At 45.3% G+C, this 25,922-nt stretch overlaps 1 protein-coding gene across 10 annotated transcripts in view; it reads left to right on the top strand.

Annotated features, from left to right (window-relative positions):
• Nucleotides 1-25,922, top strand: part of SMAD1 (SMAD family member 1) — a 164,069-nt gene that overhangs the window by 35,447 nt on the left and 102,700 nt on the right. For 9 of the 10 annotated variants that reach the window (XM_033940029.1, XM_033940025.1, XM_033940030.1 and 6 more), the window contains one exon: nt 10,129-10,790. In XM_033940029.1, coding sequence (XP_033795920.1) covers nt 10,391-10,790 — 400 coding nt within the window. In that variant the 5' untranslated portion in view covers nt 10,129-10,390. Of the gene's footprint in view, nt 1-4,803; nt 4,869-10,128; nt 10,791-25,922 lie in introns of those variants that run through there. The other variant, XM_033940031.1, reaches the window with a different exon arrangement.

Genomic DNA, 25,922 nt, shown 5'->3' on the forward strand with positions numbered 1-25,922 from the left:
TGATGGAATGTTGCAACCTTTTGGGTTTTGGCCAGATACTAGGGACCTGGATTGGCCACCATGAAGATGGACCACTGGGCTTGATGGACTTGGTCTGACCCAGTAAGGCTATTCTTATGTTCTTAAGAAATCAGATGTCTTTCAGTAGGATTCAGCACAGTATTTGGGGCCATATTGAATCAAATACAAATAGTCGGTATAGCCCTAGAAGAAATTACCTAGTTGGTTAGGTGATAATGCTAAAAAGGAGGAGTCCTAATGATTTGTGTAGTGGACTGAGAACCATGGAAACTGGTTTTGATTCCCACTGTGGCTCCTTGTGACTCTGCACAAGTCACTAAACCGTACTCCATTGTCCCAGGTACAAAAGCTGGAGATTGAGCACCCACAAGGGACATATAAAGTACCTGCATATCATAACATATTAAAATTATAAGCCAAGATTTTTGGCCCAAAAATGAGGATCTTTGCTTATATTCAGGCCATTGCCTTCCTGCTCCCCCTTCCGGACCTGTTGCAGACCTCCACAGGGCCTGCTGCAAGACCCGGTGGCCCAGCAGTGGGCCTTGACATGAGGGATCCCTTGTCTCCCATCCTGGTCGAATCCAAACCCCTCCCCCCGACTCCTCTATGGCCTCGTAGTGGACGGGACACTGTGCCTGCTGAAATTGATGACCACACCTCTCTCCCACCTCCCCCACGTACTTTGGAATGAAGGGAGTGCTAAAGGAGGACAAAGCCATCGCCGACAAACTGAACACATTTTTTGTGTCTGTATTTACCGAAGAGGATATACACAACATACCAGAAGCCGACGGCTAAACGCAGGAAACAAAACGGGAAACTGACAGGGTTGACGGTCAGTCTAGAAAAGGTATGCAGGCAGATTGATAGGCTTAAAAATGATAAATCCCCGGGACCGGATGGCATCCATCCGATGGTAATCAAGGAACTGAAAGGGGTTATAGCTGAACTGCTCCAACTAATAGCCAATCTGTCGATCAAATCTGGAAGCATTCCGAAGACTGGAAAGTGGCAAATGTTACGCCGAACTTCAAGAAAGGTTTGAGGGGAGATACGGGAAACTACAGACCAGTGAGTCTGACCTCGATATCGGGAAAGATGGTAGAGGTGCTGATAAAGGACCACATCATTGATCGCCTTGATGGGCACAATTTGATGAGGACCAGCCAGCATGGCTTCAGCAAAGGAAGATCTTGCTTGACGAACTTGCTGCACTTCTTCGAGGGAGTAAACAGGCAGATAGACAAGGGTGACCTGGTCAACATTGTATATCTGGACTTTCAGAAGGCGTTTGACAAGGTCCCTCATGAACGACTACTTCGAAAAATTGCGAGCCATGGAATCGAGGGTGAAATACTCACATGGATTAAAAACTGGTTGGCGGATAGGAAACAGATTGGGGGTAAATAGACAATACTCAGAATGGAAAAGCGTCACGAGTGGAGTGCCGCAGGATTCGGTGCTCGGACCCGTGCTCTTCAACATATTTATAAATGACCTGGAAATTGGTACGACGAGCGAGGTGATTAAATTTGCAGATAATATGAAGTTATTCAGAGTAGGGAAGACACAGAAGGATTGCGAAGACCTGCAACGTGACATTAACACACTCGAGAAATGGGTTGCAGCATGGCAAATGAGGCTTAACGTGGATAAGTGTAAGGTGATGCATGTTGGTAACAAAAATCTTATACACGAATACAGGATGTCCGGTGCGGTACTTGGAGAAACCCCTCAGGAAAGAGACTTGGGAGTACTGGTCAAGTCAGTGAAGCCGTCTGTGCAATGCACGGCAGCGGTGAAAAGGGCAAACAGGTTGCTAGGAATGATTAAGAAGGGGATCACGAACAGATTGGAGAAGGTTATCATGCCGCTGTATCAGGCCATGGTACGCCCCCACCTGGAATACTGCGTCCAGCACTGGTCGCCGTACATGAAGAAGGACAGTACTACTCGAAAGGGTCCAGAGAAGAACGACTAAAATGGTTCAGGGGCTGGAGGAGATGCCGTACAATGAGAGATTAGAAAAACTGGGCCTCTTCTCCCTTGAAAAGAGGAGGCTGAGAGGGGACATGATCGAAATATTCAAGATAATGAAGGGAATAGACTTAGTAGATAGAAGAGACAGGTTGTTCACCCTCTCAAAGGTAGAGAGAAATAGAGAGCACTCTTTAAAGTTAAAAGGGGATAGATAGATTCTGTACAAACATAAGGAAGTTCTTCACCCAGAGAGGGTAGAAATCTGGAATGCTCTTCCGGAGGCTGTTATAGGGGAAAACACCCTCCAGGGATTCAAGACAAAGACAAGTTCCTGCTGAACCAGAATATACGCAGGTAAGGCTAGTCTCGGGGCACTGATCTGCTGGGCATGATGGACCACTGGTCTGACCCAGCAGCGGCAATTCTTATGTTATGTTTTTCCGGGTCCCTGATAGCCGATGCACGGAGCAAGAACGATCTTCCTACCCTCCTGCTCCGTTCGAGACCGATTGGTTGCTGCGGGTTTTGGATCATTCCTGTTCTGTGCACCGACTGGCTAGCAGGAACCCAAAAGATAGGGGGGGGAGGTGGGAGGGAGGTATAGTCATCAATTTTGGCAGGCACAGGGGGCAGAAAGGATTCCTCCTGTCCCGTCCGCCGTGAGGCTGGTGAGGAGGAGGGGTTTTTTTTGGATTTGGACAGGAGATGGGGAATCCCTCATGTCCCAGCCCACCGCTGGACCACTGGGTCCCGCGGCACTTTTATTCCAGAGCAAAAACACTGCTTATATTTACCAGTACTAGATTCAAAGCAAATAATATAAATAAATATTAAAATGATAAATTTGCCATATATTATAATGTAGTAAGTTTTTTATTTTTTTTATTTTTTAACTGGAATCAGCCAACAGCCATGTACCCAGAATTGCTTCTGACCGACTACATAGCTCTAGTGTCTAATAACTCTACTAGCATAGGCTCAAGGATGGATTTGGCATACCACTTTTCTGTGGTACAACCAAAGCAGTTTACTGTATATACTCGAATATAAGTCGATCTGAATATTTAAAGCCTAATATCAGTAGACATCAGAGTTGGAAATTTAATGTATCAATTCCATAGCCCTATTAGACCCAGGACAATTGCTGGTCTATCATAGTAGTAGTAGTAACATTTAATAAAATTGTTCTCTCCTACTTTGTTTTAAGAAGCTTTCATATGTTACATAGACCAGAAATGTGTTGCTGGGTCATCCACCCCTGGTTGGCCATATGCCTGTTTTATAAATCGCTTGGCACTAGGAGTGCAGTGTGCTCTGGTTCGAGTGGAAAAGCAGCAGAGTAGAGAATGATACGGGGGACAAATTTTTCCCCGTCCAAGCGGGAACTCATTTTCCTGTCCCCGGAAGTTCTTTTCCTGCCCCTGCCCCATTCCTGCAAGCTCTGTCCTCGTCTGCAGAAGCCTCAAACACTTTAAAATCATAAGTGTTCGAGGCTTGTGTGATTAAGGCAGAGCTTACAGGAATGGGACACGGACAGTGACAAAACTCCACGAGGATGGGGAAATCGAGTTCCTGCGGGGACAAACTTGTCCCTGTGTCATTCTCTACCGCAGAGGTCCCTACTGTGAGAGTAGCTAGTTTAAGAGCATTTCTCTGGAGGATGCTGCTGTGAGATGCAGTTTCAAAATATAATCTCACTGTGAATGTTTATACTTTTTCCCCTTACCTAATTTCTCTGATGCGATGGTCACTTATATCCCCCTATGCTCCATCCCATGAACTCTGTTCCTCGGGCAAACCCCTCTTATCTTTACCCTTCTCCTCTACTGCCAACTCCAGACTCCGTCCCTTCTTTTTTGCCATGCCGTATGCCTGGAACAGGCTGCCAGAGTCGATACGTCATGCTCCATCCCGAACAATATTCAAATCCAAGCTAAAAGTCCACTTTTTAAAAATTGCTTTCAACTCGGTTCATTAAGGGATTAGATAATTTCCTGAAGGAAAAGGGGATAGAAGGGTATAGATAGAGGATCACTATACATGTCCTGGACCTGATGGGCCGCCGCGTGAGTGGACTAGGCATGATGGACCTCTGATTTGACCCAGCAGAGGCACTGCTTATGTTCTTAACTCTTAACTCCCACTCACTGTTGTCGGACACCTAGACCCACTGTATCATTTCCTCTACCATAACCTCCCCAACCCTGAGATATCATGTCTGTCAAATTAGATTGTAAGGACTGTCTATTGTATGTTAAATGTACAGCGCTGCGAACACCTTTTCAGCACTATAGAAATGATAAATAGTAGTAGTAGTAGCTGCCTATACACTTCCCCCTCCGTATTCCCAGGGGTTTGGGGCAGAGCCGGCCCGTGAATATTAAAAAAAAACAGCGAATAATATTTGGGCAAGTTCTGCCCCTAACCCTCGCTTCCCCTGGCTATTTTAAGCCCTGAAAGCTCCCCCCTAAAGCCTTACCTGGTAGTCTAGCGGGTTTTTGGGGCAGGAGCGATCTTCCTGTGAGCGATCTGCACGGGGCAGGAGCAATCTTCCCACGCTCCTGCCCCGTGCAGATCGCTCACAGGAAGATCGCTCCTGCCCCAAAAACCCGCTAGGCCACCAGTTAAGGCTTAAGGTGGGGCTTACAGGGCTTAAAATAGCCTGAAAAATGAAAATGTATTTTTTTATCTAAAAATGAAAATAAGCGAATCCGTACATATGGAATTCGCGAATTCGGAGGGGGAAATGTAGTTCTTCCTCAGGTATTTTTAACCAAGTTTTTTTTTTTTAAGAAAAATAAAGAATAAATTGTCTCTCTCCAAAATCCAACAATCTGATAATGCTAGCAAGTCCTACTGTGGAGGTAAGGGAAGGAAATGGTCACTTCCTGTCAGCTTTTGGCTTCTGGATGGCACGTATATTCTGTTCCAATGCAGTAGGTGAGATATTCTAGACAAGTGGGTAGCGTCCCCATGACAGTGTGCCATCTGCAGAAGGAATCCAGTTCGGATTTTTTTTTTTCCTGTGACTCTTCTGTACTTCACTGAGCTCTTTAACTCCACCTACAGTTTGTTCCTTCTGCACGCATGCATGCAGAAGTGTGTTCATTCTACTCTCCACATTTTATTATTTTATTCAGTGTTTAGTCCTTTTTTTCTTCGGTATTCTTGTGCTTGGCGTGTTTCTTTTGCTTTGCCTGCATTGAGAACACACAGACTTTTATGTCTGTAAATGACAGGCCAATCCTAGTGGGTACCTGTTCGCCAGCCTGCTTAGTTTTCTTTAGAACTCAGGGCCGTCCTTAAAGTTGTCTCACCTACTGTTAAGCAGGTGTTGAGTACCGGCTATTAGGCACCTTTAGGAGGCTTGGTGGTGTCTCGCAAGGTTCTGGCTGTATCTTAGCACCTTAGCTGGTCCTGGTGCACGTCGGTCAATCCGCAGGGGTGGAGGTGCAGTCAGGCATGGAGTCTGATTGGCAGCCCAAATAATGGCTTTGCAGAGCTATTCCAGCATGAGGCAGTGATTCTTTAATCCAGCCTAATGCAAGAGAGCTGAGGCAGGCTGCAGCACAGATCCACAAACAGGGCACAGTGAGTAAAAGCTGTTACAGCCTGTGAGATGGATTGGGGGAGGTCTGAAAAGTGGGGCTTTCAAAGTTTCTGAATGTCCCTCTGTGTTCCCCCCCATCTGAAAAATCACAATTTGTGCGCAAATTGCACAGTGGCGGCCATCTTGGATTTTTAGCAATCTTTTTTTTTTTTTTTTTTTCCTTCAAAAGCTTCCTGCTTCTCCAAAACTGCAGTTTTTGCCTCTGATCTTGTTGGGTTTGAGTCCTTAGGCTTTCCTAATGTGAATTCTTGCCAGGATTACACAAATTAAGCTTTTCAGGAGTGTTCTTGCGCCATGTGCTGTGTGGCGCAGCCGGAAGAGGCGGCAGCACAAAGCTTAGCCTCTTCCTTGGTCAAGAAGGTGACAAAATCGCTCGGCTAGGCCGGTGGGGCAGCCTTCTTTTATTTTTGGGGCTCGGCATGACTGATAGTTTATGCGCAAAGCTACGGTCTCTTCGCAGCCTATGAAAAGCATGGTGACTATGTGCCCCAGGAGCCAGAGACTTTCTCAGAGTTTCTTAAACAGTTGTGAGAGAAAAAAATCAAAGCAGGCATTCTTCCCCTGCACAGTCCCGCTCTGCATCCACTGCGTCTCCCAGTGGCCTTGCTTCTCTGGGCATGTCCTTGTCTCAGTCAGCTGTTGATCCTGATCTTTATGGTGATGATCGGCTTGCTGACCCCTTATTTCGAGGTGCAGTGCTTCCAAGTACGGGGGACCAGGGTCTATATGCTGGATCTTTGGATCCTTGCTCTAGGACCTGGGGATGATCCCACAGTTCTGCATTTATTTCAGTCTGCAGCTTTGCCGGATCTTACTTCTGAGTCTTTGCAGGAATTGCATTTGGTTCTTGTCTTCCTCCTGACTGTGTGGTGTGTGTACTTGGTCTTCTACCCTGCAATGTGACTATCCGGACTGTGCTCTTATGTTAGCAAGGACGATGTCTCACTTGTACCCTCTGGCACTGGAGTGCCCGCAGGTTCTAGATCAGCCTAGAGTGGATTCTTCGGTTATGCAGGTGCCTAACTGCATCGCTCTTTCCAGGGAAAGTGATGTGATGCTTACAGATAGGCAGGACCGCCATGTGGACATAGATCTCAGGAGGCTTTTTGATGCAGCTGCTTTGGGCTTTCAGGCTACTTAGGCGGTGTCTGTTGTCACACGTGCCTTTCTGTCTCGCCTGCACACTCTGGAGAGTGAGACTGTAGATTCTTCTCCTCCAACTTCTTTTGGCTGGGTCAGCTTGTATGCCTGATGCTTTATATACCTTATGCGGGCTTTGGCGTTCTCCATTTTCTGTCTGCTGAATGCTCTGGATAAGACAATGGGCTGGTGATTCCACTTCCCAGGCTACTTTGGTGAGACTTAACTTTCAGGGCAGTTGTTTGGCAAAGACCTGGTCGACCTTACGGATCCTATGGTGGTCTGATAGCAGACCAAGACTCTCTAGGGGGTTATAGTTGCTGTATTTTAGTGGCTCCAGGCCTTACCAGTTCTGTGCTCCCTACCAAGATGGGCACAATGATGCCAGGCTGTGGAACCTCCCTCTACATATAGGGGGCAGGCTGTCGGCATTTCTGCCAGCGTGGGTTTACATTTCATCTGACTGGTGGGTTCTGGACTTTATTTGGTCGGGCTGCATTTGGAATTCACCTAGCCTCTGACCAATTGGTTTGTGGAATCTCCCGCAGGGCACCCAGACAAGACGTTCCAAAGTGCAGGCCACTGTACTGCGCTTGCTGGATCTAGAGCGAGTGCTGCCCATCCTTTCGGGCTCCAGCAGATATTCCATATACTTTATTATGCCAATGAATGGCTCAGACAGCTGGAGGCCTATTTTGCGTTTTCACATGGGAAATGTGCGATCTGTCTTAGTGGCGGTGGCCCTGGGAGAGAGTCCCTTGCCTCTCTGGATTTCTAGGTCCATACTTGCACATTCTGATCTTTTCAGCCCACCACAGATACTTGCTGTTTCACGTTTTGCACAGTTTATTACCATTTTTTTGGCTAGGATCATGGCCTTTGGTAGAGCATCTATCCTGGCTTACTTCAGCAGGGTCCGGTCTACATGGAGGACCCGGGTCCCTTTGCTCTTCCGGCAAGGCTCTTGAGCGTGCAGCCTTAGACTGCAAGGGTTCGCCTGCTATGGTCTTTGGCACTCTTCTCATGTCTTAACAGTTGTCTGCTGTATCTGCTTACACTATGGTGTGGAAGACTTTCCAGCATTGGTGAACTCAGGACCAAGCAGAGCCATATTCCATAGAAACATGATGGCAGATAAAGGTCAAATGGCCCATCTAGTCTGCCCATCCTTAGTAACCATTATCTTTTTCTCTCTCCGAGAAATCCTACTTGCCTATCCCAGGCCCTTTTGAATTCAGACACAATCTTTGTCTCCACTACCTCTTCTGAGAGACTGTTCCATTCATCTACCACCCTTTCTGTAAAAAAGTATTTCCTTAGATTACTCCGGAGCCTATCACCTCTTAACTTCATCCTATGCCCTCTCATTGCAGAGTTTCCTTTCAAATGAAAGAGACTCGACTCATTCGCATTTACATTACATAGGTATTTAATGTTTAAATGTATTTATTGAATAGAAAAGTGCAAGACATTGTGCCAAACAAAATACAATTTTCTTTTATATACGCATTACTTAGGTATTTAAATGTCTATCATATCTCCCCTCTCCCGCCTTTCCTCCAAAGTATACAGATTTAGATCTTTAAGTCTGTCCCCATACACGTTATGATGAAGACCATGTACCATGTTAGTAGCCTTCCTCTGGTGCTAGCTTTTCTCCAGGCTGGTCTTGCTCAAGGCCTCTCTGCAGCATTCCTTCAGGTCCACATGGCTGGGCTTTCTTTATTTTTGTTTTTTTCCTCAAGCCTGGGGTTGTCCTTAGTCTTTAGCATCGTGCCTGATGTTGCTAGATTTCTGAAAGGGGCTCTTTGCCTTAGGCCACTGATTATCTAATGTTCCCTTTCTGGGGCCTCACTCTGGTGCTTCTAGTCTATTCAAGACTTCCTTTGAGCCTTTTCGGGATGCTTCCTTTTTGGCCTTGAGGCTCAAGATTGGTTTTTTGATCGCTGTTCCGTCAGCAAGGCGTGTCTCCATACTCCAGGCTGTTTCTTGCAGTGAACCATTCCTCCCATTCTCGGAGACTGGGATTTTCTTGCGCACGGTTCCTTTCTTCCTGCCGAAGATGGTTTTGGCTTTCCATATTCATCAGGAAAGTCCATTTTCCTGTTTTTCAGCCTACTGGTTCAAAGAGACAGGATTGTGTCTTGAGGAACCTGGATATGCACGGAGTGCTTTTTCGCTATCTGGAGGTCACAAATGAGTTTGTCTTTCTGACCATTTGTTTGTGCTGACTCATTCTGTCAAGTGGGGCATTCCTGCTTCTAAGTCCTCGATATCCAGATGGATCTGTGAGGCCCTTTTGGCAACCTACATGCTTTCTGGGAAACGGTCTCCTGTTTCCGTCAAGGCGCATTCTTCTAGATGTGTGGCTTGGTGGGCTGAAGCTAGAGCTGTCTCTCCTGAAGAGATTTGCATGGTAGCACCATGGTCCTCTACACATGTTTGTCCTGTTTTGCAGAGTGCATGTGGTGGTGAGACAGAATTCTGCCTTTGTGTCCTCAGTCTTGATGGTAGGCGCAGTAAGCTTTTTGGGAACTGCTTTTGTACCACTTGTCTAGAATGTCTTTCCTATTGCACTGGAAAAAGAGATTATGTACTTACTCTGGTAAGTTCTTTTCCAGTAGATAGGTGAGACATTCTAGACTCCAGCCCTGTCCTCCTTGTGCCTGCTACTGTCTGTTTCATGTGTCTCTAAGTTGTAATTTGGATGCCAGTCAGTCCTTGGGGGCTTGAGAGTATACTGGAGTGGTAGAATTCTCGCCTGCCCTTGCCAGCTCCCTTGAGGTTTTTGCTGGCTGTTTGGAGCTGCTATTCTCATGTTACTTCTTTGAGCAGTTATTTATGACCTTGGTTGTTATGGGTGTCTCTACTTCATGTGGGTTTGGTGACCCTTGGTACTTCGGCACTAACTGTAGGTAGAGCCAAGGAGCTCAGTGAAGTACAGAAGAGGCACTTAGAAAAATTCGAACTGGATTTCTTCTGCAGATGGCACGCTGCTATGGGGACACTACCCACTTGTCTAGAACAGTAGTTCCCAACCCTGTCCTGAAGGACCCCAGGGCCATTCGGGTTTTCAGGTTAGCCCTAATGAATATGCATGACAGAGATTTGCATATAATGGAAGTGACAGGCATGCAGATCGGCTCCATGCATATTCATTAGGGCTAGCCTGAAAATCCGATTGGCCCTGGGGTCCTCCAGGACAGGCTTGGGAACCACTGGTCTAGAATGTCTCACTTTTCTACTGGAAAAGAGCTTACCAGGGTAAGTCTATAATCTCTTTTTGTCATGGTCTTACGTCTTGTTGTGGTGTTTAAATGTGACTATAAATTCACTGGAAGCTGATTATTTTTTTTTCTTTGCTTCCTTCGTAGGTGCAGCTCGTTGGCCTGGAACAACATGCAGAGATGATGCTTTTGAACTGGAACAAAATATTTTGAGTTTATTGTGCTTTTAAAACCAGAGAGACCTACAGGAATAAGAGCAGTTTTCCTCCTTCTGGAATAGGACTTTTTTAAATTTTTTTTTTGGAGCAATCAAGATATTTTTGCTGTAGAAGAGAAGGAAATCCCAATAATTTTAGTATTATCATTATATCTTGCTCCTTAGTATTTAAGAACACACCTGTTGATTACCATGAATGTGACCAGCCTGTTCTCCTTCACCAGCCCGGCAGTGAAGAGGCTGCTGGGATGGAAGCAGGGCGATGAGGAAGAGAAGTGGGCAGAGAAGGCTGTGGATGCTTTGGTAAAGAAGTTGAAGAAGAAAAAGGGAGCCATGGAGGAACTGGAGAAGGCCTTGAGCTCCCCGGGGCAGCCCAGTAACTGTGTCACTATCCCACGCTCCCTGGATGGCAGGCTGCAGGTCTCCCACCGGAAGGGGCTGCCACATGTGATTTACTGCCGGGTCTGGCGCTGGCCTGATCTCCAGAGCCATCATGAGCTAAAACCGCTGGAGTGCTGCGAGTATCCCTTTGGTTCCAAGCAGAAGGAAGTTTGTATCAATCCCTACCACTACAAGCGTGTGGAGAGCCCTGGTAAGTGGAACAGACATCACAGTCTAGTCAGCAGCATAAGTACAGTAATAAGATATTTGAATGTCTATAGAAGGAAATTTTTTTTGAAGATGTCCCTTATGGTCTCTTCCCTTGCCTACCTCTTCTTCCAAATGGTCTACAGTACTCTCTGAATGAAGATGCTAAAAGTGTTTACAGATGGTTTGCTAGTATGGAGTTTTCTACTTGTGGCATTTGACAGAGCGGTTTTTGAAGGTTTGTGGTGAAACTGTATGGACTGCAAGGTGGGAGATGGGAGGGGGGGTTTAAAAGTGAAGTGCTCCTGATAGAAAGGATATGTAGAAATTTTCAGTTCTGAAAATATCACCTTTTTAGATTATATGCCAATATGTTTGGCTAGGCCATAAGTCGTATTATCCCAGGACAAGCAGGCAGCCTATTCTCACATGTGGGTGACGTCACCGACGGAGCCCGGATGCGGACGCCTCATAAGCAGACTTGCTTGAAGAAACTCGAAATTTCGAGTCTTTGACTCTCTACGTTTAACTAACTAACTTCGTGCCTTCTCTCACCGCGGTTTTGTGTTATTTTGTTCACGAATCGCTGTGTTTCTTTTATTTCTTGGGGGTTTTTTTTTTTTTTGTTTTTAAAAATTTTTTTTTTTCTTCCGTCCGGTTGCCGGGGCAGGACACTCAGCCGTAGCCCACAGGCTTCGATCTTACAGCGGCTGTTTTTTCCTTCAATGTCCCGGCCAGCTACCGGCTTCATGAAGCATACCAGGTACCTTAACTGCCTTGGGCTTCGTACGACCGCTGTGCTGCTCTTCAGCCTCGTGCTTCCATATCGTCTACTTTCAGTGGAGAGGCTCTTCCAAATGGAATCCACTTCTTCCTCGACTCTGAAGTCGACCCCGGCCTCGACTTCGACCGAGGGTCCACCAGCCTCCACTGCTTCGACGTCGAGCCTTCCTCGTTTTCAATGGCTCTTTCCTTGACGACGACTGCTGTATCTTTCCCTGTATCCTCAGGTGAGCTAGCGCAGCAGACAGTTACACCGGTGGTGTTTCAGATGCCTAAGACTTCCAAGTCGAAGCACATTTCCACTGCCTCGGTGGATTCTCCAGCCAAGGTAGATGGTCCGGTTTCAGATGCGGATCCATCCTTGCCGGCTTCTTTCCAGACCATGCTTGGTCAGCCATTTGTTCAGTTATTGAGCAAATATAGTTACATAGAAACATAGAAGATGACGGCAGAAAAGGGCTACAGCCCATCAAGTCTGTCCACTCTGCTTACCCACCCCCTGTCTATGCCCTAATGACCCAGTTTCCTTATCTTGACCCTCGTAGGGATCCCACATGGGTATCCCATTTATTCTTAAAGTCTGGCACGCTGTCTGCCTCGATCACCTGCACTGGAAGCTTGTTCCAATGATCAACCACTCTCTCTGTGAAGAAATACTTTCTGGTGTCGCCATGAAATTTTCCGCCCCTGAGTTTGAGCGGGTGCCCTCTTGTGGCCGAGGGTCCCTTGAGAAAGAAAATATCATCTTCCACTTCGACACGTCCCGTGAGGTACTTAAATGTTTCGATCATGTCTCCCCTCTTCCTACCTCAAGAGTGTAGAGCTGCAATTTGTTCAGTCTCTCTTCGTACGAGAGACCCTTGAGCCCCGAGATCATCCTGGTGGCCGTCCGTTGAACCGATTCAATTCTGCGCACATCTTTACTGTAATGTGGCCTCCAGAATTGCACACAGTACTCCAGATGAGGTCTCACCATGGCCCTGTACAACGGCATTATGACTTCAGGCTTTCGGCTGACGAAACTTCTATTGATACAACCCAATATCTGCCTTGCCTTAGATGAAGCCTTCTCCACTTGATTGGCAGTTTTCATGTCTGCACTGATGATTACTCCTAAATCTCGTTCTGCTGAAGTCCTAGTTAAAGTTTCTCCGTTCAAGAAGTACGTCCTGCATGGATTTCCGCTTCCGAGGTGCATGACCTTACATTTCTTAGCATTGAAGCCTAGCTGCCAGGTTGAGGACCAACTTTCCAATGTAAGCAGGTCCTGCGCCATATAATTCTGTAAACTGCATTCACTTACTATATTACATAGTTTGGCGTCATCGGCGAATAGTGTTATTTTACCTTGAAGCCCTTGAGTCAGATCCCCTATGAATATGTTGAAAAGGAGTGGACCCAGGACCGAGCCCTGCGGCACTCCACTGGTCACCTCCGATGTTTTAGAGAGGGTACCATTAACCACCACCCTCTGAAGTCTGCCACTCAGCCAATCATTGACCCATGCAGTTAGTGTCTCTCCTAACCCCATCGATTCCATCTTGCTTAGCAGCCTGCGGTGTGGGACACTGTCAAAAGCTTTCCTGAAGTCCAGGTACACGACGTCCAAAGACTCTCCCAAGTCCAACTTTCTTGTTACCCAGTCAAAGAAGCTGATGAGATTGGATTGGCAGGACCTACCCTTGGTGAATCCATGCTGACTGGGATCCCGAAGATTCCCTTCATTCAAGATCGTGTCCAATTTGCTTTTAATTAGTGTTTCCATGAGTTTGCATACTATTGATGTGAGACTCACCGGTCTATAATTCGCAGCCTCTGCCCTGCAACCCTTTTTATGCAGATGAACGACATTAGCTAATTTCCAGTCCAGGGGAACTTTCCCCTTACTTAGGGAGAGATTGAATAGCTCAGCCAACGGTTTCGCCAGGACATCGCTCAATTCTCTGAGCATTCTTGGGTGCAAATTGTCTGGTCCCATGGCTTTGTCCACCTTGAGTCTTGCCAGTTCACTGTAAACTTCACCTGGTGTGAACTCAAAATTCTGAAACGGGTCTTCTGTGCTTTGTGTTGCCTTCAACTGGGGACCGTGTCCCGGTGCCTCACAGGTGAAGACTGAGCAGAAGTATTCATTCAGTAGTTCGGCTTTATCGGAATCTGCTTCCACGTAACTTCCGTCCGGTCTTCTAAGGCGTACTATCCCGCCTGTGTTCCTTTTTCTGTCACTAATATACCTGAAGAAGGATTTGTCCCCCTTTTTAATGTTTTTTGCCAGAATTTCTTCCACTCGAAGTTTTGCCTCCCTAGTTTCAAGTTTATTTGGATTTGATGTTTCGCTTATAAATCTAAGCGAATTACATAAAAAATGCATTAGCATAGAACAATAAGATATATTTTACTACTTTACAAATAATGGGGCTGTGACAGACCGACAATACAGACAAACTAAAATACACTGGGGAGAAACATAAGGCGTAAAAGTTACAAATTGTAATTTCCCAAAGGGAAGAAAAGAAGAATGAGGTGGGGGGATAGAAACATTTGGATTAGGGTATGATGAGAAAAGAAAATAACCTTTCTTAAGTCTTCAAGGAAAAAGTTATTTTAGAGATTAAATGATGTCTTGAAGAGAAATGTTTTTAGGTTAATTTTAAATAAATTTAGATCTTTAATTTCTCTAATATACAAAGGAAGAGTATTCCAAGTAAGAGGTGCCATGACTGAAAAGATGTCATGGCGTCTAGTTCCTATTATTTTTAATGAAGGGACCATTAGTAGCCCTTGTATATTAGACCGAAGAGAGCGATTTGAAGTGTGGGGAATTAAGAGCCGATCTATAAATTGTGGTTCATTGGTGGATATTGTTTTAAATACTAATAATGCTATTTTATATGTTATGCGTTGGTTAATTGGCAACCAATGTGATTCTATCAAGTAAGGGCTTACATGATCATATTTCTTCCCACCGTGAATTATTTTAATTGCGATATTTTGTATTATTTGTAGGCGTCTTTTTTCCTTGTGGTTGATATTTAACAGAAGTGAGTTGCAATAATCTAGTTTGGATATTATGAGAGAGTGTATTAAAATGTTTAAAGATTTTGGTTCTAAGTATTTAGACATTGAGCGGATTAGGCGCAGACGGTAAAAGCAGCTTTTGACTATATTGCTTATGTGCTCTTGATAAGAAAATTTGTCATCGATTATTACTCCTAATATCTTAAGTGATGTTGCTAGTTCGATAATTGTATTGTCTATCGAAAAAGGGATAGAAAGCTTTAAGCCCTGTTTTGACGTAAAGAGTAGAGCCTTTGTCTTAAATATGTTTAAAGCAAGTTTGTTTTGTGTGAGCCAATTTTTAATTATTTCTAATTTTTGATTGATTTGAATTATTTCATTAGAATTTTCTGGGTTAATAGTGTGGGTCAATTGTATGTCGTCAGCATAAGCATAGGCGGTAAAGCCTATAGATTGGCATAGGTTGAGTAAAGGAGATAGAAAGATATTGAATAACAATGGAGACAAGATTGAACCCTGAGGAATTCCGTAGTTGTGTGAAAATGGTTTAGAGGATGAATTATTAAAGCGTACTATGGAATTTCGGTCAGATAGAAAGGAAGTAAACCATTGTAGTGATAAGTCGCTTACGCCTATTGATTGAAGCCTTTCCAAGAGAAGAGAATGATCGATGGTGTCGAATGCTGCCGAAAGGTCGAGGGAGAAAAGAATAACTGAATTGTGGTGATCAAGATAATAGATAATGTTAGTAGTGAGCCCGATTAAAGAATATTCGGTGCTATGATGTTTCCTAAAACCCGTTTGATTAGGGTGCAGTATATTTGTAGATTTGACAAAATCTGATAGCTGGTTAAATACCACTTTCTCAGTGATTTTAGCTAGGAAAGGATTGTTAGCAATAGGACGGTAATTCGTAGGGTCATCGGGACTGATGTTATGATCCTTTAATATAGGTAATATTGTAGATGTTTTCCAGGTCTTGGGTATAATCCCGGAAGTGAGACTTTTTTTAATAAAGGAGTGTATAAATGGTCCAAAACAAGAAAAGTATTTCTTTAAGATTACTGGAGGAATAATCTCGGAGGGAGAACTCTTTAGATTTATTTTTTGGATAATTAGTTTGATTTCTGTTAATGTTGGAACATTGAAATTAGAACATTTGGCACGGGGGAGTATATGTTTATTATGCGCTTCAGGGAAGGTTATGGTTGTGCTAGATACAAATTGATTACGTATTTTGATAATTTTGTTGCAGAAGGCATCTGCCAGAATTTGTGCTGAGAGACCTGAACTTTTATTTTCATGTTGTGAATTTGAGTTAAAGGATTTTATAATAGAAAATAAGATAGATGAGTTTTTGGCTATTTTGATTTTGTTATTATAGTAGGTTCTTTTTGCTTCATTTTTTTTAATTTTGTAGTATTGGGATTGTTCATTGAATGATTTCATATTAACAGTGGTTTTGTTTTTACGCCATTTTCTTTCTGAGGATCTGAGTTGTCTTTTAATCAGTGCAAGTTCCGGTGTGTACCAGGGGTTTTGGACATTTTGGTTCTGCCTCGCCAATGCCTCTTTTACTTCAGCTGGGACATCAGCAGTCTCCCGCGAGGTCTAGTCTTTGCTTCTGTCCCGAGCTCCGGATTCGCACTCTATGCAAGGAGCAGAGTCTTTGCAAGTGCCTGGTCTGGCATATACACACTCTATGCAAGGAGCAGAGCCTTTGCGAGTGCCTGGTCTGGCATATACACACTCTATGCAAGGAGCAGAGCCTTTGCGAGTGCCTGGTCTGGCATATACACACTCTATGCAAGGAGCAGAGCCTTTGCGAGTGCCTGGTCTGGCATATACACACTCTATGCAAGGAGCAGAGCCTTTGCGAGTGCCTGGTCTGGCATATACACACTCTATGCAAGGAGCAGAGCCTTTGCGAGTGCCTGGTCTGGCATATACACACTCTATGCAAGGAGCAGAGCCTTTGCGAGTGCCTGGTCTGGCATATACACACTCTATGCAAGGAGCAGAGCCTTTGCGAGTGCCTGGTCTGGCATATACACACTCTATGCAAGGAGCAGAGCCTTTGCGAGTGCCTGGTCTGGCATATACACACTCTATGCAAGGAGCAGAGCCTTTGCGAGTGCCTGGTCTGGCATATACACACTCTATGCAAGGAGCAGAGCCTTTGCGAGTGCCTGGTCTGGCATATACACACTCTATGCAAGGAGCAGAGCCTTTGCGAGTGCCTGGTCTGGCATATACACACTCTATGCAAGGAGCAGAGCCTTTGCGAGTGCCTGGTCTGGCATATACACACTCTATGCAAGGAGCAGAGCCTTTGCGAGTGCCTGGTCTGGCATATACACACTCTATGCAAGGAGCAGAGTCTTTGCGAGTGCCTGGTCTGGCATATACACACTCTATGCAAGGAGCAGAGTCTTTGTGAGTGCATCGAGATTCCTCCATCCAGCCTCTGGAGCTTCGATCCACAGCTCCAAGGCCCATCCATTCTCTGGTAATATCGCCTGCTTCCATCGCCGGGGCGAAGGCTCCTCGACTTTGAGATCTGCTTCCAAGCACAGTTCTCATCGACGTTCGAGGCATGCTTCCAGGCATAGCTCTTCTTCTAAGGAGCGCCTGTCTTCCACTAAGCCACCTCCTAGACCGTCGACTCCTCGATCGAGGTATCCACTTCCACACCTCGGCGACTCAGCAGTCTCGATTACCTTGTCCATGGCTCCCTATTCCTTTGATGCCTTTTTTCCAGCTGAAGGTTCATCTTCGACCCAGGCTGCCTCGATGTTCTCGAGTCCTTCTCCAGGCAGGGCATTACCGGATCCCCTCATACCATTCCAACTGTTCCAGACACATTGCACTCCTGGAAGGGATGGGAAGCCTATGGACGAATTTAGACGTCGCATCTCTCAAAATGATGTGATGTCCTCTAAAGTCCTTAATTATAATTTTGCCTAAATTTTTGAGTTCTTTGCATACTCAAAAGCACTTTGAATTTCAAGAAGTCCTTGCTCCTTTATCCCAACTTTGATTACATCTCCTCCAGTCATGCTATGATGCTTTTGAGTTGTCTGCCCGGGCAGCTGCTTGCTCGGTAGCAATGCGTCGCCTTGCCTGCCTTCGTACCATTGATCAGGCTATTTATCAGCGGCGTTTTGCTCCGAGGATGGCTCCTTATAATCGCCCTCCTCTCAAGAAACAGCAGCTTCCGAAGCAACAGGAACCTCAACCTTCTGCTGCACCTAAGGCTTCTCAGCCTTTTTAACTGTTTACAACAGAGCATAACCTCCACCGTTCTGTCTCTGTCTCCTTTTTCCCCCTTTAGGAGGTCGTCTCCACCATTTTTACAACCGATGGACGATAATTACATCCGACCTCTGGGTGCTTACCATAATCAGAGAAGGATACTATCTTCATTTCAATCGGGTTCCACCAGAGCTTCCTCCAAGAGAGTATCTTTCCAATCCATCCCAGACCGCCCTTCTTCTTCAGGAAACTCAATCTCTGCTTTCTCTTTCATGTCATCGAACCACTTCCCTTGGAACAGCAGAACATGGGGTTTTACTCCTGTTACTTCCTTGTTCCGAAGAAGACGGGCAATCTGCGACCCATTCTGGATCTCAGGCTCAACAAATTTTTAGTCAAAGAAAAGTTTCGAATGTTGTCCCTGGCATCTCTTTCTCCCCTTCTCGAGCAGAATGACTGGTTATGCTCTCTGGATCTCAAGGAGACCTACACCCATATCCCCATTCATCCAGCCTCCCGTCAATATCTCAGATTTCGGGTAGGGAATCTGCATTTTCAATACAGAGTACTACCTTTCAGCCTGGCCTCATCTCTCAGAGTGTTCACCAAGTGCCTGGTAGTGGTAGCGGCAGCTCTCTGGAATCATGGTCTTCAAGTATTTCCCTACCTCGACGACTGGCTCATCAAAGATTCCACATCTCAAGGAGTTATTGTAGCGACCCAACGGACTACCTGGTTCCTGCAAAGTTTGGGATTTGAAATCAACTTTCCCAAATCTCAATTTCAGCCCTCACAGCCTCTACAATTCATTGGAGCTCTTCTGGACACTGTCCAACTCAGAGCATTCCTTCCACAACAACATCTGGAAGCTCTTCTTCAACTCTGTCATACAGTGTCTTCCCGTTCTTCCATCTCAGCGAGACACATGATGATACTTCTGGGTCACATGACCTCCACAGTACACATGACTCCTTTTGCCAGACTTCACCTCAGAATTCCTCAGTGGACTCTGACATCTCAATGGACGCAAGTTTGTAACCCTCCTTCCCGATACATTTCAGTCACTCCTTCCTTCAAGAAGTCTTTCCGTTGGTGGATGCTCTCTTCCAATATTTCCAGAGGCTTGCTTTTGCAAACTCCCCCTCATCAAAAGGTCCTCACGACAGACTCTAGATGGTCTCCGTACTCAAGGCCACTGGACCAATACGTGTCGTCAATGTCACATAAATCTGTTGGAACTCAGAACGATTTTCAAGGCTCTCGACGCTTTTCAACATCTTCATCGCGACCAGTTGGTCCTCATCCAGACGGACAACCAAGTCTCCATGTATTATGTTAACAAACAAGTAGGGACGGGATCTGCCTCCCTTTGTCAAGAAGCGATGAAGGTTTGGGACTGGGCAATCTGCCACAACACCTTCCTCAAAGCTGTCTACATTCAAGGAGCGAAGAATTGCTTGATAGACAACTTGAGTCGTCTACAACCTCACGAATGGACTCTCCATTCCTCGCCTCTTCATCAAATTTTTTCACAATGGGAACCCCTCAGATAGACCTCTTTGCAGCTCCCCACAACTTCAAACTGCCTCAGTTCTGCTCCAGGATATACTCTCCTCACCGCCTCAAGGCAGATGCTTTTCTTCTGTAATGGACGAATCTCTTCCTCTACGCATTTCCTCCATTCCCTCTCATTCTCAAGACTCGGGTCAAGTTAAAGAACGATCATGCCACCATGATTCTTATCGCTCCTCGGTGGCCAAGACAACCTTGGTACTCCCTTCTACTTCAACTCAGCACCAGGGAGCCATACCTTCTACAGTTTTTCCTTCTCTGCTTATACAGAGTCAAGGATCTCTGCTTCATCCTAACCTACAGTCTCTACACCTGACAGCTTGGTACCTTTCAACGTAACTCCTCTTCAGTTTTCTCAATCTGTAAGAGATGTCTTAGAAGCTTCTAGGAAGCCTATCACTAGACAGTGCTATCACCAAAAGTGGACTAGATTTTCTACGTGGTGTTTTCTCATCTCATCATACGGAGCCTCAGCATTCCTCCTTATCTTCTGTTTTGTATTACTTGTTGCACTTATCCAGTTCTGGCCTCAAGTCTACATCTATCCGAGTCCATCTCAGTGCAATTGCGGCTTTCCATCAGCCTCTTGAAGGGAAACCCCTCTCTGCTCATCCAGTGGTTTCCAGATTCATGAAAGGACTTTCCAATGTCAAACCTCCTCTCAAACCACCTCCTGTGGTTTGGGATCTCAATGTTGTCCTTGCTCAATTGATGAAGCCTCCATGTAAACCAATTGATAAGGCTCATCTGAAGTATCTCACTTGGAAAGTGGTGTTTCTCATAGCCCTCACTTCTGCTCAACGAGTCAGTGAGCTGCAAGCTTTAGTTGCTGATCCACCTTTCATGGTGTTTCATCATGACAGGGTGGTTCTTCGTACTCATCCTAAATTCCTCCCTCAAGTGGTCTTGGAATTTCATCTCAACCAATCCATTGTTCTTGCAGTGTTTTTTTCAAAGCCTCATTCTCATCCTGGAGAAGTAGGGTGGGCAGACTTGATGGGCCGTGGCCCTTATCTGCCGTCTATTTCTATGTTCATACTCTGGACTGTAAACGTGTTTTGGCCTTCTATTTGGAATGCACCAAACCACACAGAACTGCTCTTCAACTTTTTGTCTCCTTCGATCCAAATAAGTTGGGACATCCTATTCCTAAGCGTACCATCTCCAACGGGATGCCTTCTTGTATCTCATTCTGCTATGCCCAGGCTGGATTACCCCTACACGGTAGAGTCACAGCCCATAAAGTCAGAGCAATGGCAGCTTCGGTGGCTTTCCTCAGATCTACACCTTTTGAAGAACTTTGTAAGGCTGCTTCTTGGTCCTCGGTTCATACATTCACTTCTCACTATTGTCTGGATATTTTCTCCAGACGGGATGGACAGTTTGACCAAACAGTATTACAAAATTTATTCTCCTAAATTGCCAACACTCCCACCATCCCATTCTGGTTAGCTTGGAGGTCACCCACATGTGAGAATAGGCTGCCTGCTTGTCCTGGGATAAAGCACAGTTACTTACCGTAACAGGTGTTATCCAGGGACAGCAGGCAGCTATTCTCACAACCCACCCACCTCTCCTGGTTGGCTTCTCTGCTAGCTATCTGAACTGAGGAGACGTGCCCTGTGCTGGGCAGGAAGGTACTCGTGCATGCGCGGTGCGGGCAACTCGAAACTTCGAGTTTCTTCAAGCAAGTCTGCTTATGAGGCGTCCGCATCCGGGCACCGTCGGTGACGTCACCCACATGTGAGAATAGCTGCCTGCTGTCCCTGGATAACACCTGTTACGGTAAGTAACTGTGCTTTCTCTGAGGACAAGCGGGAGTTATATTCTCACATATGTAATGTCATCCATAGAACTCAGTATGGATACTGCCAAGTGCACTATCGTAACACAAATTTTTTATTTATATCCTACAATACCTTCCAGTTCGATGCGGGTAACATAATAAGGGAACCATACAATATCGGTGAATTACAATTCAATACAGAATTATGTAACACTAAATAAAGTCCGTGATATTCAAAGTTATCTTAAAACCATAAAATCAATCTTCCCCCCCCCCAAAAAAAAAAATAAAAAAAAATTATGAAACAAATAGTTACATATTTCTGTTGTTCTGTTATTTTTGTTGTTTAATAAGAACTGACCCCAGAAGAAGTTGGTTTCATACTGAAACATGGACCATGTTGGGTCCATATCCCAGATTTGGTACTGTGTACCACTTGGATTTTTCAGGTATATGCACTGCTTTTACTTGTGAAGAATTTTTCTTTTCACAATAAATTGTTTATCAAGATCATTGTTACCACAGTGTGTGTTTTTGGTTGTGTCTACTGTGGAACCATTTGGTGAATTTTTCTTATTTGCCTTGGTAATATGGTCTGATTATTAATTTATTTTATTTCTAAAATTAATTAACCGCCTATAACTAAGCGGTTTACAATGTAAAACATTCACAGTGATTCAAAAAATGACTTATAACAATACACACATTTAATCCACTAAAAATAGCAGGGAACTATAGTTGGATTACCTATCATCATTCGTTAATGACTCAAGAGCATTTTTCATAGTTCAGATTCCTCTTTAAACAACCTGTAAATCAAATGTACTGCAGTATTCTGAATTAAACCAAGTCTCTGAAAATGGTTTATGGAACCCTGAAAAATAAACAATATTGCAGTAGTCCAATATAGATAACACTAATGACTGAACCAACAGTTGAAAAGAAAAGCTGTCTAAAAGTACGAAAAATCTTTTCAGACCACAGCATCTAATTGTGCGTCCATAGTAATATTTCTGTCTAGATTTACCCCTTTAAATCTATAGACAGTGCCCACACCATGTGTGTGCTGGTGCCTTCACAACGTTGATTCGTGGGGCCAAGGCTAGTGGGCCAATGCTTCTGCTGTCCTGCTTACAGTGTTGGGAAGCAGGGAGAGCGCGAAGGCATCATGAGTCTATCATAGAGCCCAGGATGGGCTCCGCGATTGACTTGCGTTGCCTTCACAATCTACTGGTCGATTTGCGATTGACATTTTGGGCACTCCTGCTGTAGGGGCTAGAGCAAGATTTGTTTCTTAATTCACTTTTTTTGTTTGTTTGTTTTAGGGGCAAAATTTGTAGGTACTCTTGCAGACCAACCAGATGTAGCTCATGGTTTGCAAGGGGTCAAGCATTGTTCATCCTCCTTAATGTAATGCAATCAAATTACAGGAGGTAACTGTGTTGGGCTCGCTGGAAAACAATGATCACAATGTGATTATAGTTAAGCTGATACCTGGAATGACATTGCAAAAGAAATCTACGGTAACAGCATTTAATTTTCAATAGGGCGACTGATAAAATGAGGAAAATGGTTAAAAAGAAGCTAAAAGGATCAGTGGCAAAGGTTAGGTCTGTAAACCAGGCGTGGATGTTATTTAAAAAATACCATCATGGAAACCCAGACCAGATGTATTCCATTTATTAACAAAAGTGGAAAGAAGAGGAAACCAGAGCCGATGTGGTGAAGTGAAAGAGGCTATTAGAACCTCTGTCCTTGAGATAAGCCAACCAGAATTGAACACTATTCTTCAGGTGAGATAGCACCATGGAGTGATATAGAGAAATTATAACATTCTTTGTCTTTAATAATTCCTAATATCTTAGCATTTCTGGTTGCCACTGCACATTGGGAGGTAGGTTTCATTGTATTGTCTACAATGACACCCAGATCTTTTTCTTGGGCGTATAGATGTTATAAAACCGGACAAAACGGTCCTGAATCTCATTTCCTGTAGGAACGACCTCACCCATGTGACGCTTCATGGAGAGTATAGTCCTTTGAGCACGCTGCAGCTGACTGGCCTTATTATACTCAGTATTTCTGTTTCAATAATTGTAACTGAAACTGAATACAAGCAAGATCTAAGTCACATAACTACCTACGAGCTGCCCATAAGTGCTGCAACAACTGTGCATCCTAAGGCTGTCTTTTATAAGCACACTCCAACCGGTTAATCAAATGAATCAATCTACGAGTCTTATCCTGTCGTTGACACTTCCATGGTAAGAAGCCATGGAAATAAGATGTCCCCAAAGCGTTGCCTTAAGCTCCTCCCAAACCACACTAGGCGAGGCCTCTCACCCACATTGAAATGATATATAATCCTCAATAAGAGACCGAATTTTGGAAGCAAGGAATGGGTCATCCAATAGACCACCATTCAATCTCCAAAATTTCTGACCAGTATTTCTAGATGGATATATTGGCTTCTGCTGCATGAACACAACCAGTCTCAACCCATGCAAAAGGTCTTTGTCAACCCATAGGAATAGATTCTTAAATAGATTCTGTAAGTAGGAGAGTAATAGGTAAAATTCTGATCCTCAGATGTAGCCACTATCACCCATCATCAATATGTAGGGTATTTCAAAAATCTCGAAGTAGTTTTCTATCTCGAGTACCATAATGTGCTCCCTTTCTTGTATTATCCAAACGTGCAGACATTGTCAAATTAAAATCCCCTCCAATGATAAATGAACCCTCCTTGGGCACATATACACATGTACGCACACACACATGTACACACTAAAGTGTAGAGCTTGCTATCTAAAGAAACTAATAACTAATATATCTCCCCTGCGAATCTCGCACCACTCAATGTACCTCCACATTAAAGTATTTAGCAAAGAGAATACCCACCCCTCCCTTCTGGGACAACCCCTTCGTAGAAGCCCAATAAGCAAGGGGAAACCGGGAGTCCCTCAGCACTCATGAGTCCGTTCCTGCACAGAGAAAATAGATGCCTGCAGACGCATTAGCTCCCTGAAAAAGGCCCTGCATTTATGGGCGATTTAAGGCCTGGCACATTATAAGAGAGTACTTTTAAGATCTGCCATCAGATACCCGAAAAACTAAATGATAAGGTAACCAATAAGCAGAACCAGAATCTCCATACACACCCTCTACCCCAAAATGTGGGTTCAATAAGACCTCCCACTAGCATGAAAGGAAGTATCATCAGCCCCCAGTTCAGTCACATACCCCCAGACCTTCCTCCAAGAGTTTCCTTCTGCCCGGTCTCAACTGCCTCTCCTTCTGCGGGAAGCTCGGACCCTTCTTCGCCTTCGGGTGGTCAAGGAGGTTCCTCCAGACCAGTGGAATACGGAATTTTACTCCCGGTACTTTCTGGTGCCCAAGAAAACGGGAGATCTGCGTCTAATCCTGGACCTCCGTGCTTTAAACAAGTTTCTGGTCAGGGAACGGTTCAGAATGCTCACCCTTTCTACGTTGTATCTCCTCTTGGACGAGGGAGACTGGCTGTGCTCGCTGGACCTCAAGGAGGTATACACGCACATTCCGATAAACCCAGTCTCTCGACGGTATCTGAGATTCCGAGTGGGGGATCTCCATCTCCAGTATCGTGTCCTTCCCTTCGGCCTGGCGGCCTCTTTGAGGGTTTTCACAAAATGTCTAGTTGTGGTAGCTGTGGCCCTGCGTCTCTGTGGCCTGCAGGTGTTTCCCTACCTCGACGACTGGTTGATCAAAGCGTCCTCTCGCCATGAAGTTCTGCGAGCGAATCAAACCATCTTGCTCCTTCAGAGTCTCGGCTTCGAGGTGAACTTTCCCAAGTCCCACCTCTGCTTGTCCCAGTCTCTCGAGTTCATCGGAGCGGTCCTGGACACAGTTCGTGTCCGCTCCTTCTTGCCTCGGCCTCGTCAGGAGGCCCTTGTTCATTTGTGCCAGAGGGTGACCCGTCTCTCCTTGGCACCGGCTCGGCTTATGATGGTCCTCCTAGGTCACATAGCCTCCACAGTTCACGTGACTCCTTTTGCCAGACTTCACCTCCGTATTCCTCAATGGACTCTGGGACTCATTATCGTGACTCCTTTGTTGCGTAGGTCTCTCTGTTGGTGGATGCTCTCTTCCAATCTTTCCAGAGGTTTTCTATTTCATGCTCCTCCTCCACAGAAGGGTCCTCACGACGGACTCGTCGGCCTATGCTTGGGGGGCTCATCTGGACGGTCTGCACACTCAGGGTCTTTGGTCCATTGCCGACCGCCTTTGTCATATCAATCTGCTGGAGCTTCGAGCGATTTTCCTCGCTCTGAAAGCTTTTTGTCACCTGCTTCGCGACTTGAGTGGTGCTGGTTCACACGGACAACCTGGTCACCATGTATTATATCAACAAACAAGGGGGCACGAGGTCCCGGTCCCTGTGCAAAGAGGCATTGCGGCTCTGGGATTAGGCCATCCGCCGCAACATATTCCTTCGGGCAGTCTTCTACATTCAGGGCCAGCGCAATTGTCTGGCGGACAAGTTGAGTCGTCTTCTGCAGCCTCACGAGTGGTCCCCCATTCCTTGACCCTGCGTCAGGTGTTTGCTCGTTGGGGGACTCCGGACATCGATCTGTTCACGTCCCCACTCAATCACAAGTTGCCCCGCTTCTGTTCCAATGTTTATACCCCTCTCAGGATCGAGGTGGATGCCTTCCTGCTGGATTGGACGCACCTGTTTCTGTATGC

Source organism: Geotrypetes seraphini, chromosome 1 (assembly GCF_902459505.1).
Source record: "Geotrypetes seraphini chromosome 1, aGeoSer1.1, whole genome shotgun sequence".
Classification (NCBI taxonomy): domain Eukaryota; kingdom Metazoa; phylum Chordata; class Amphibia; order Gymnophiona; family Dermophiidae; genus Geotrypetes; species Geotrypetes seraphini.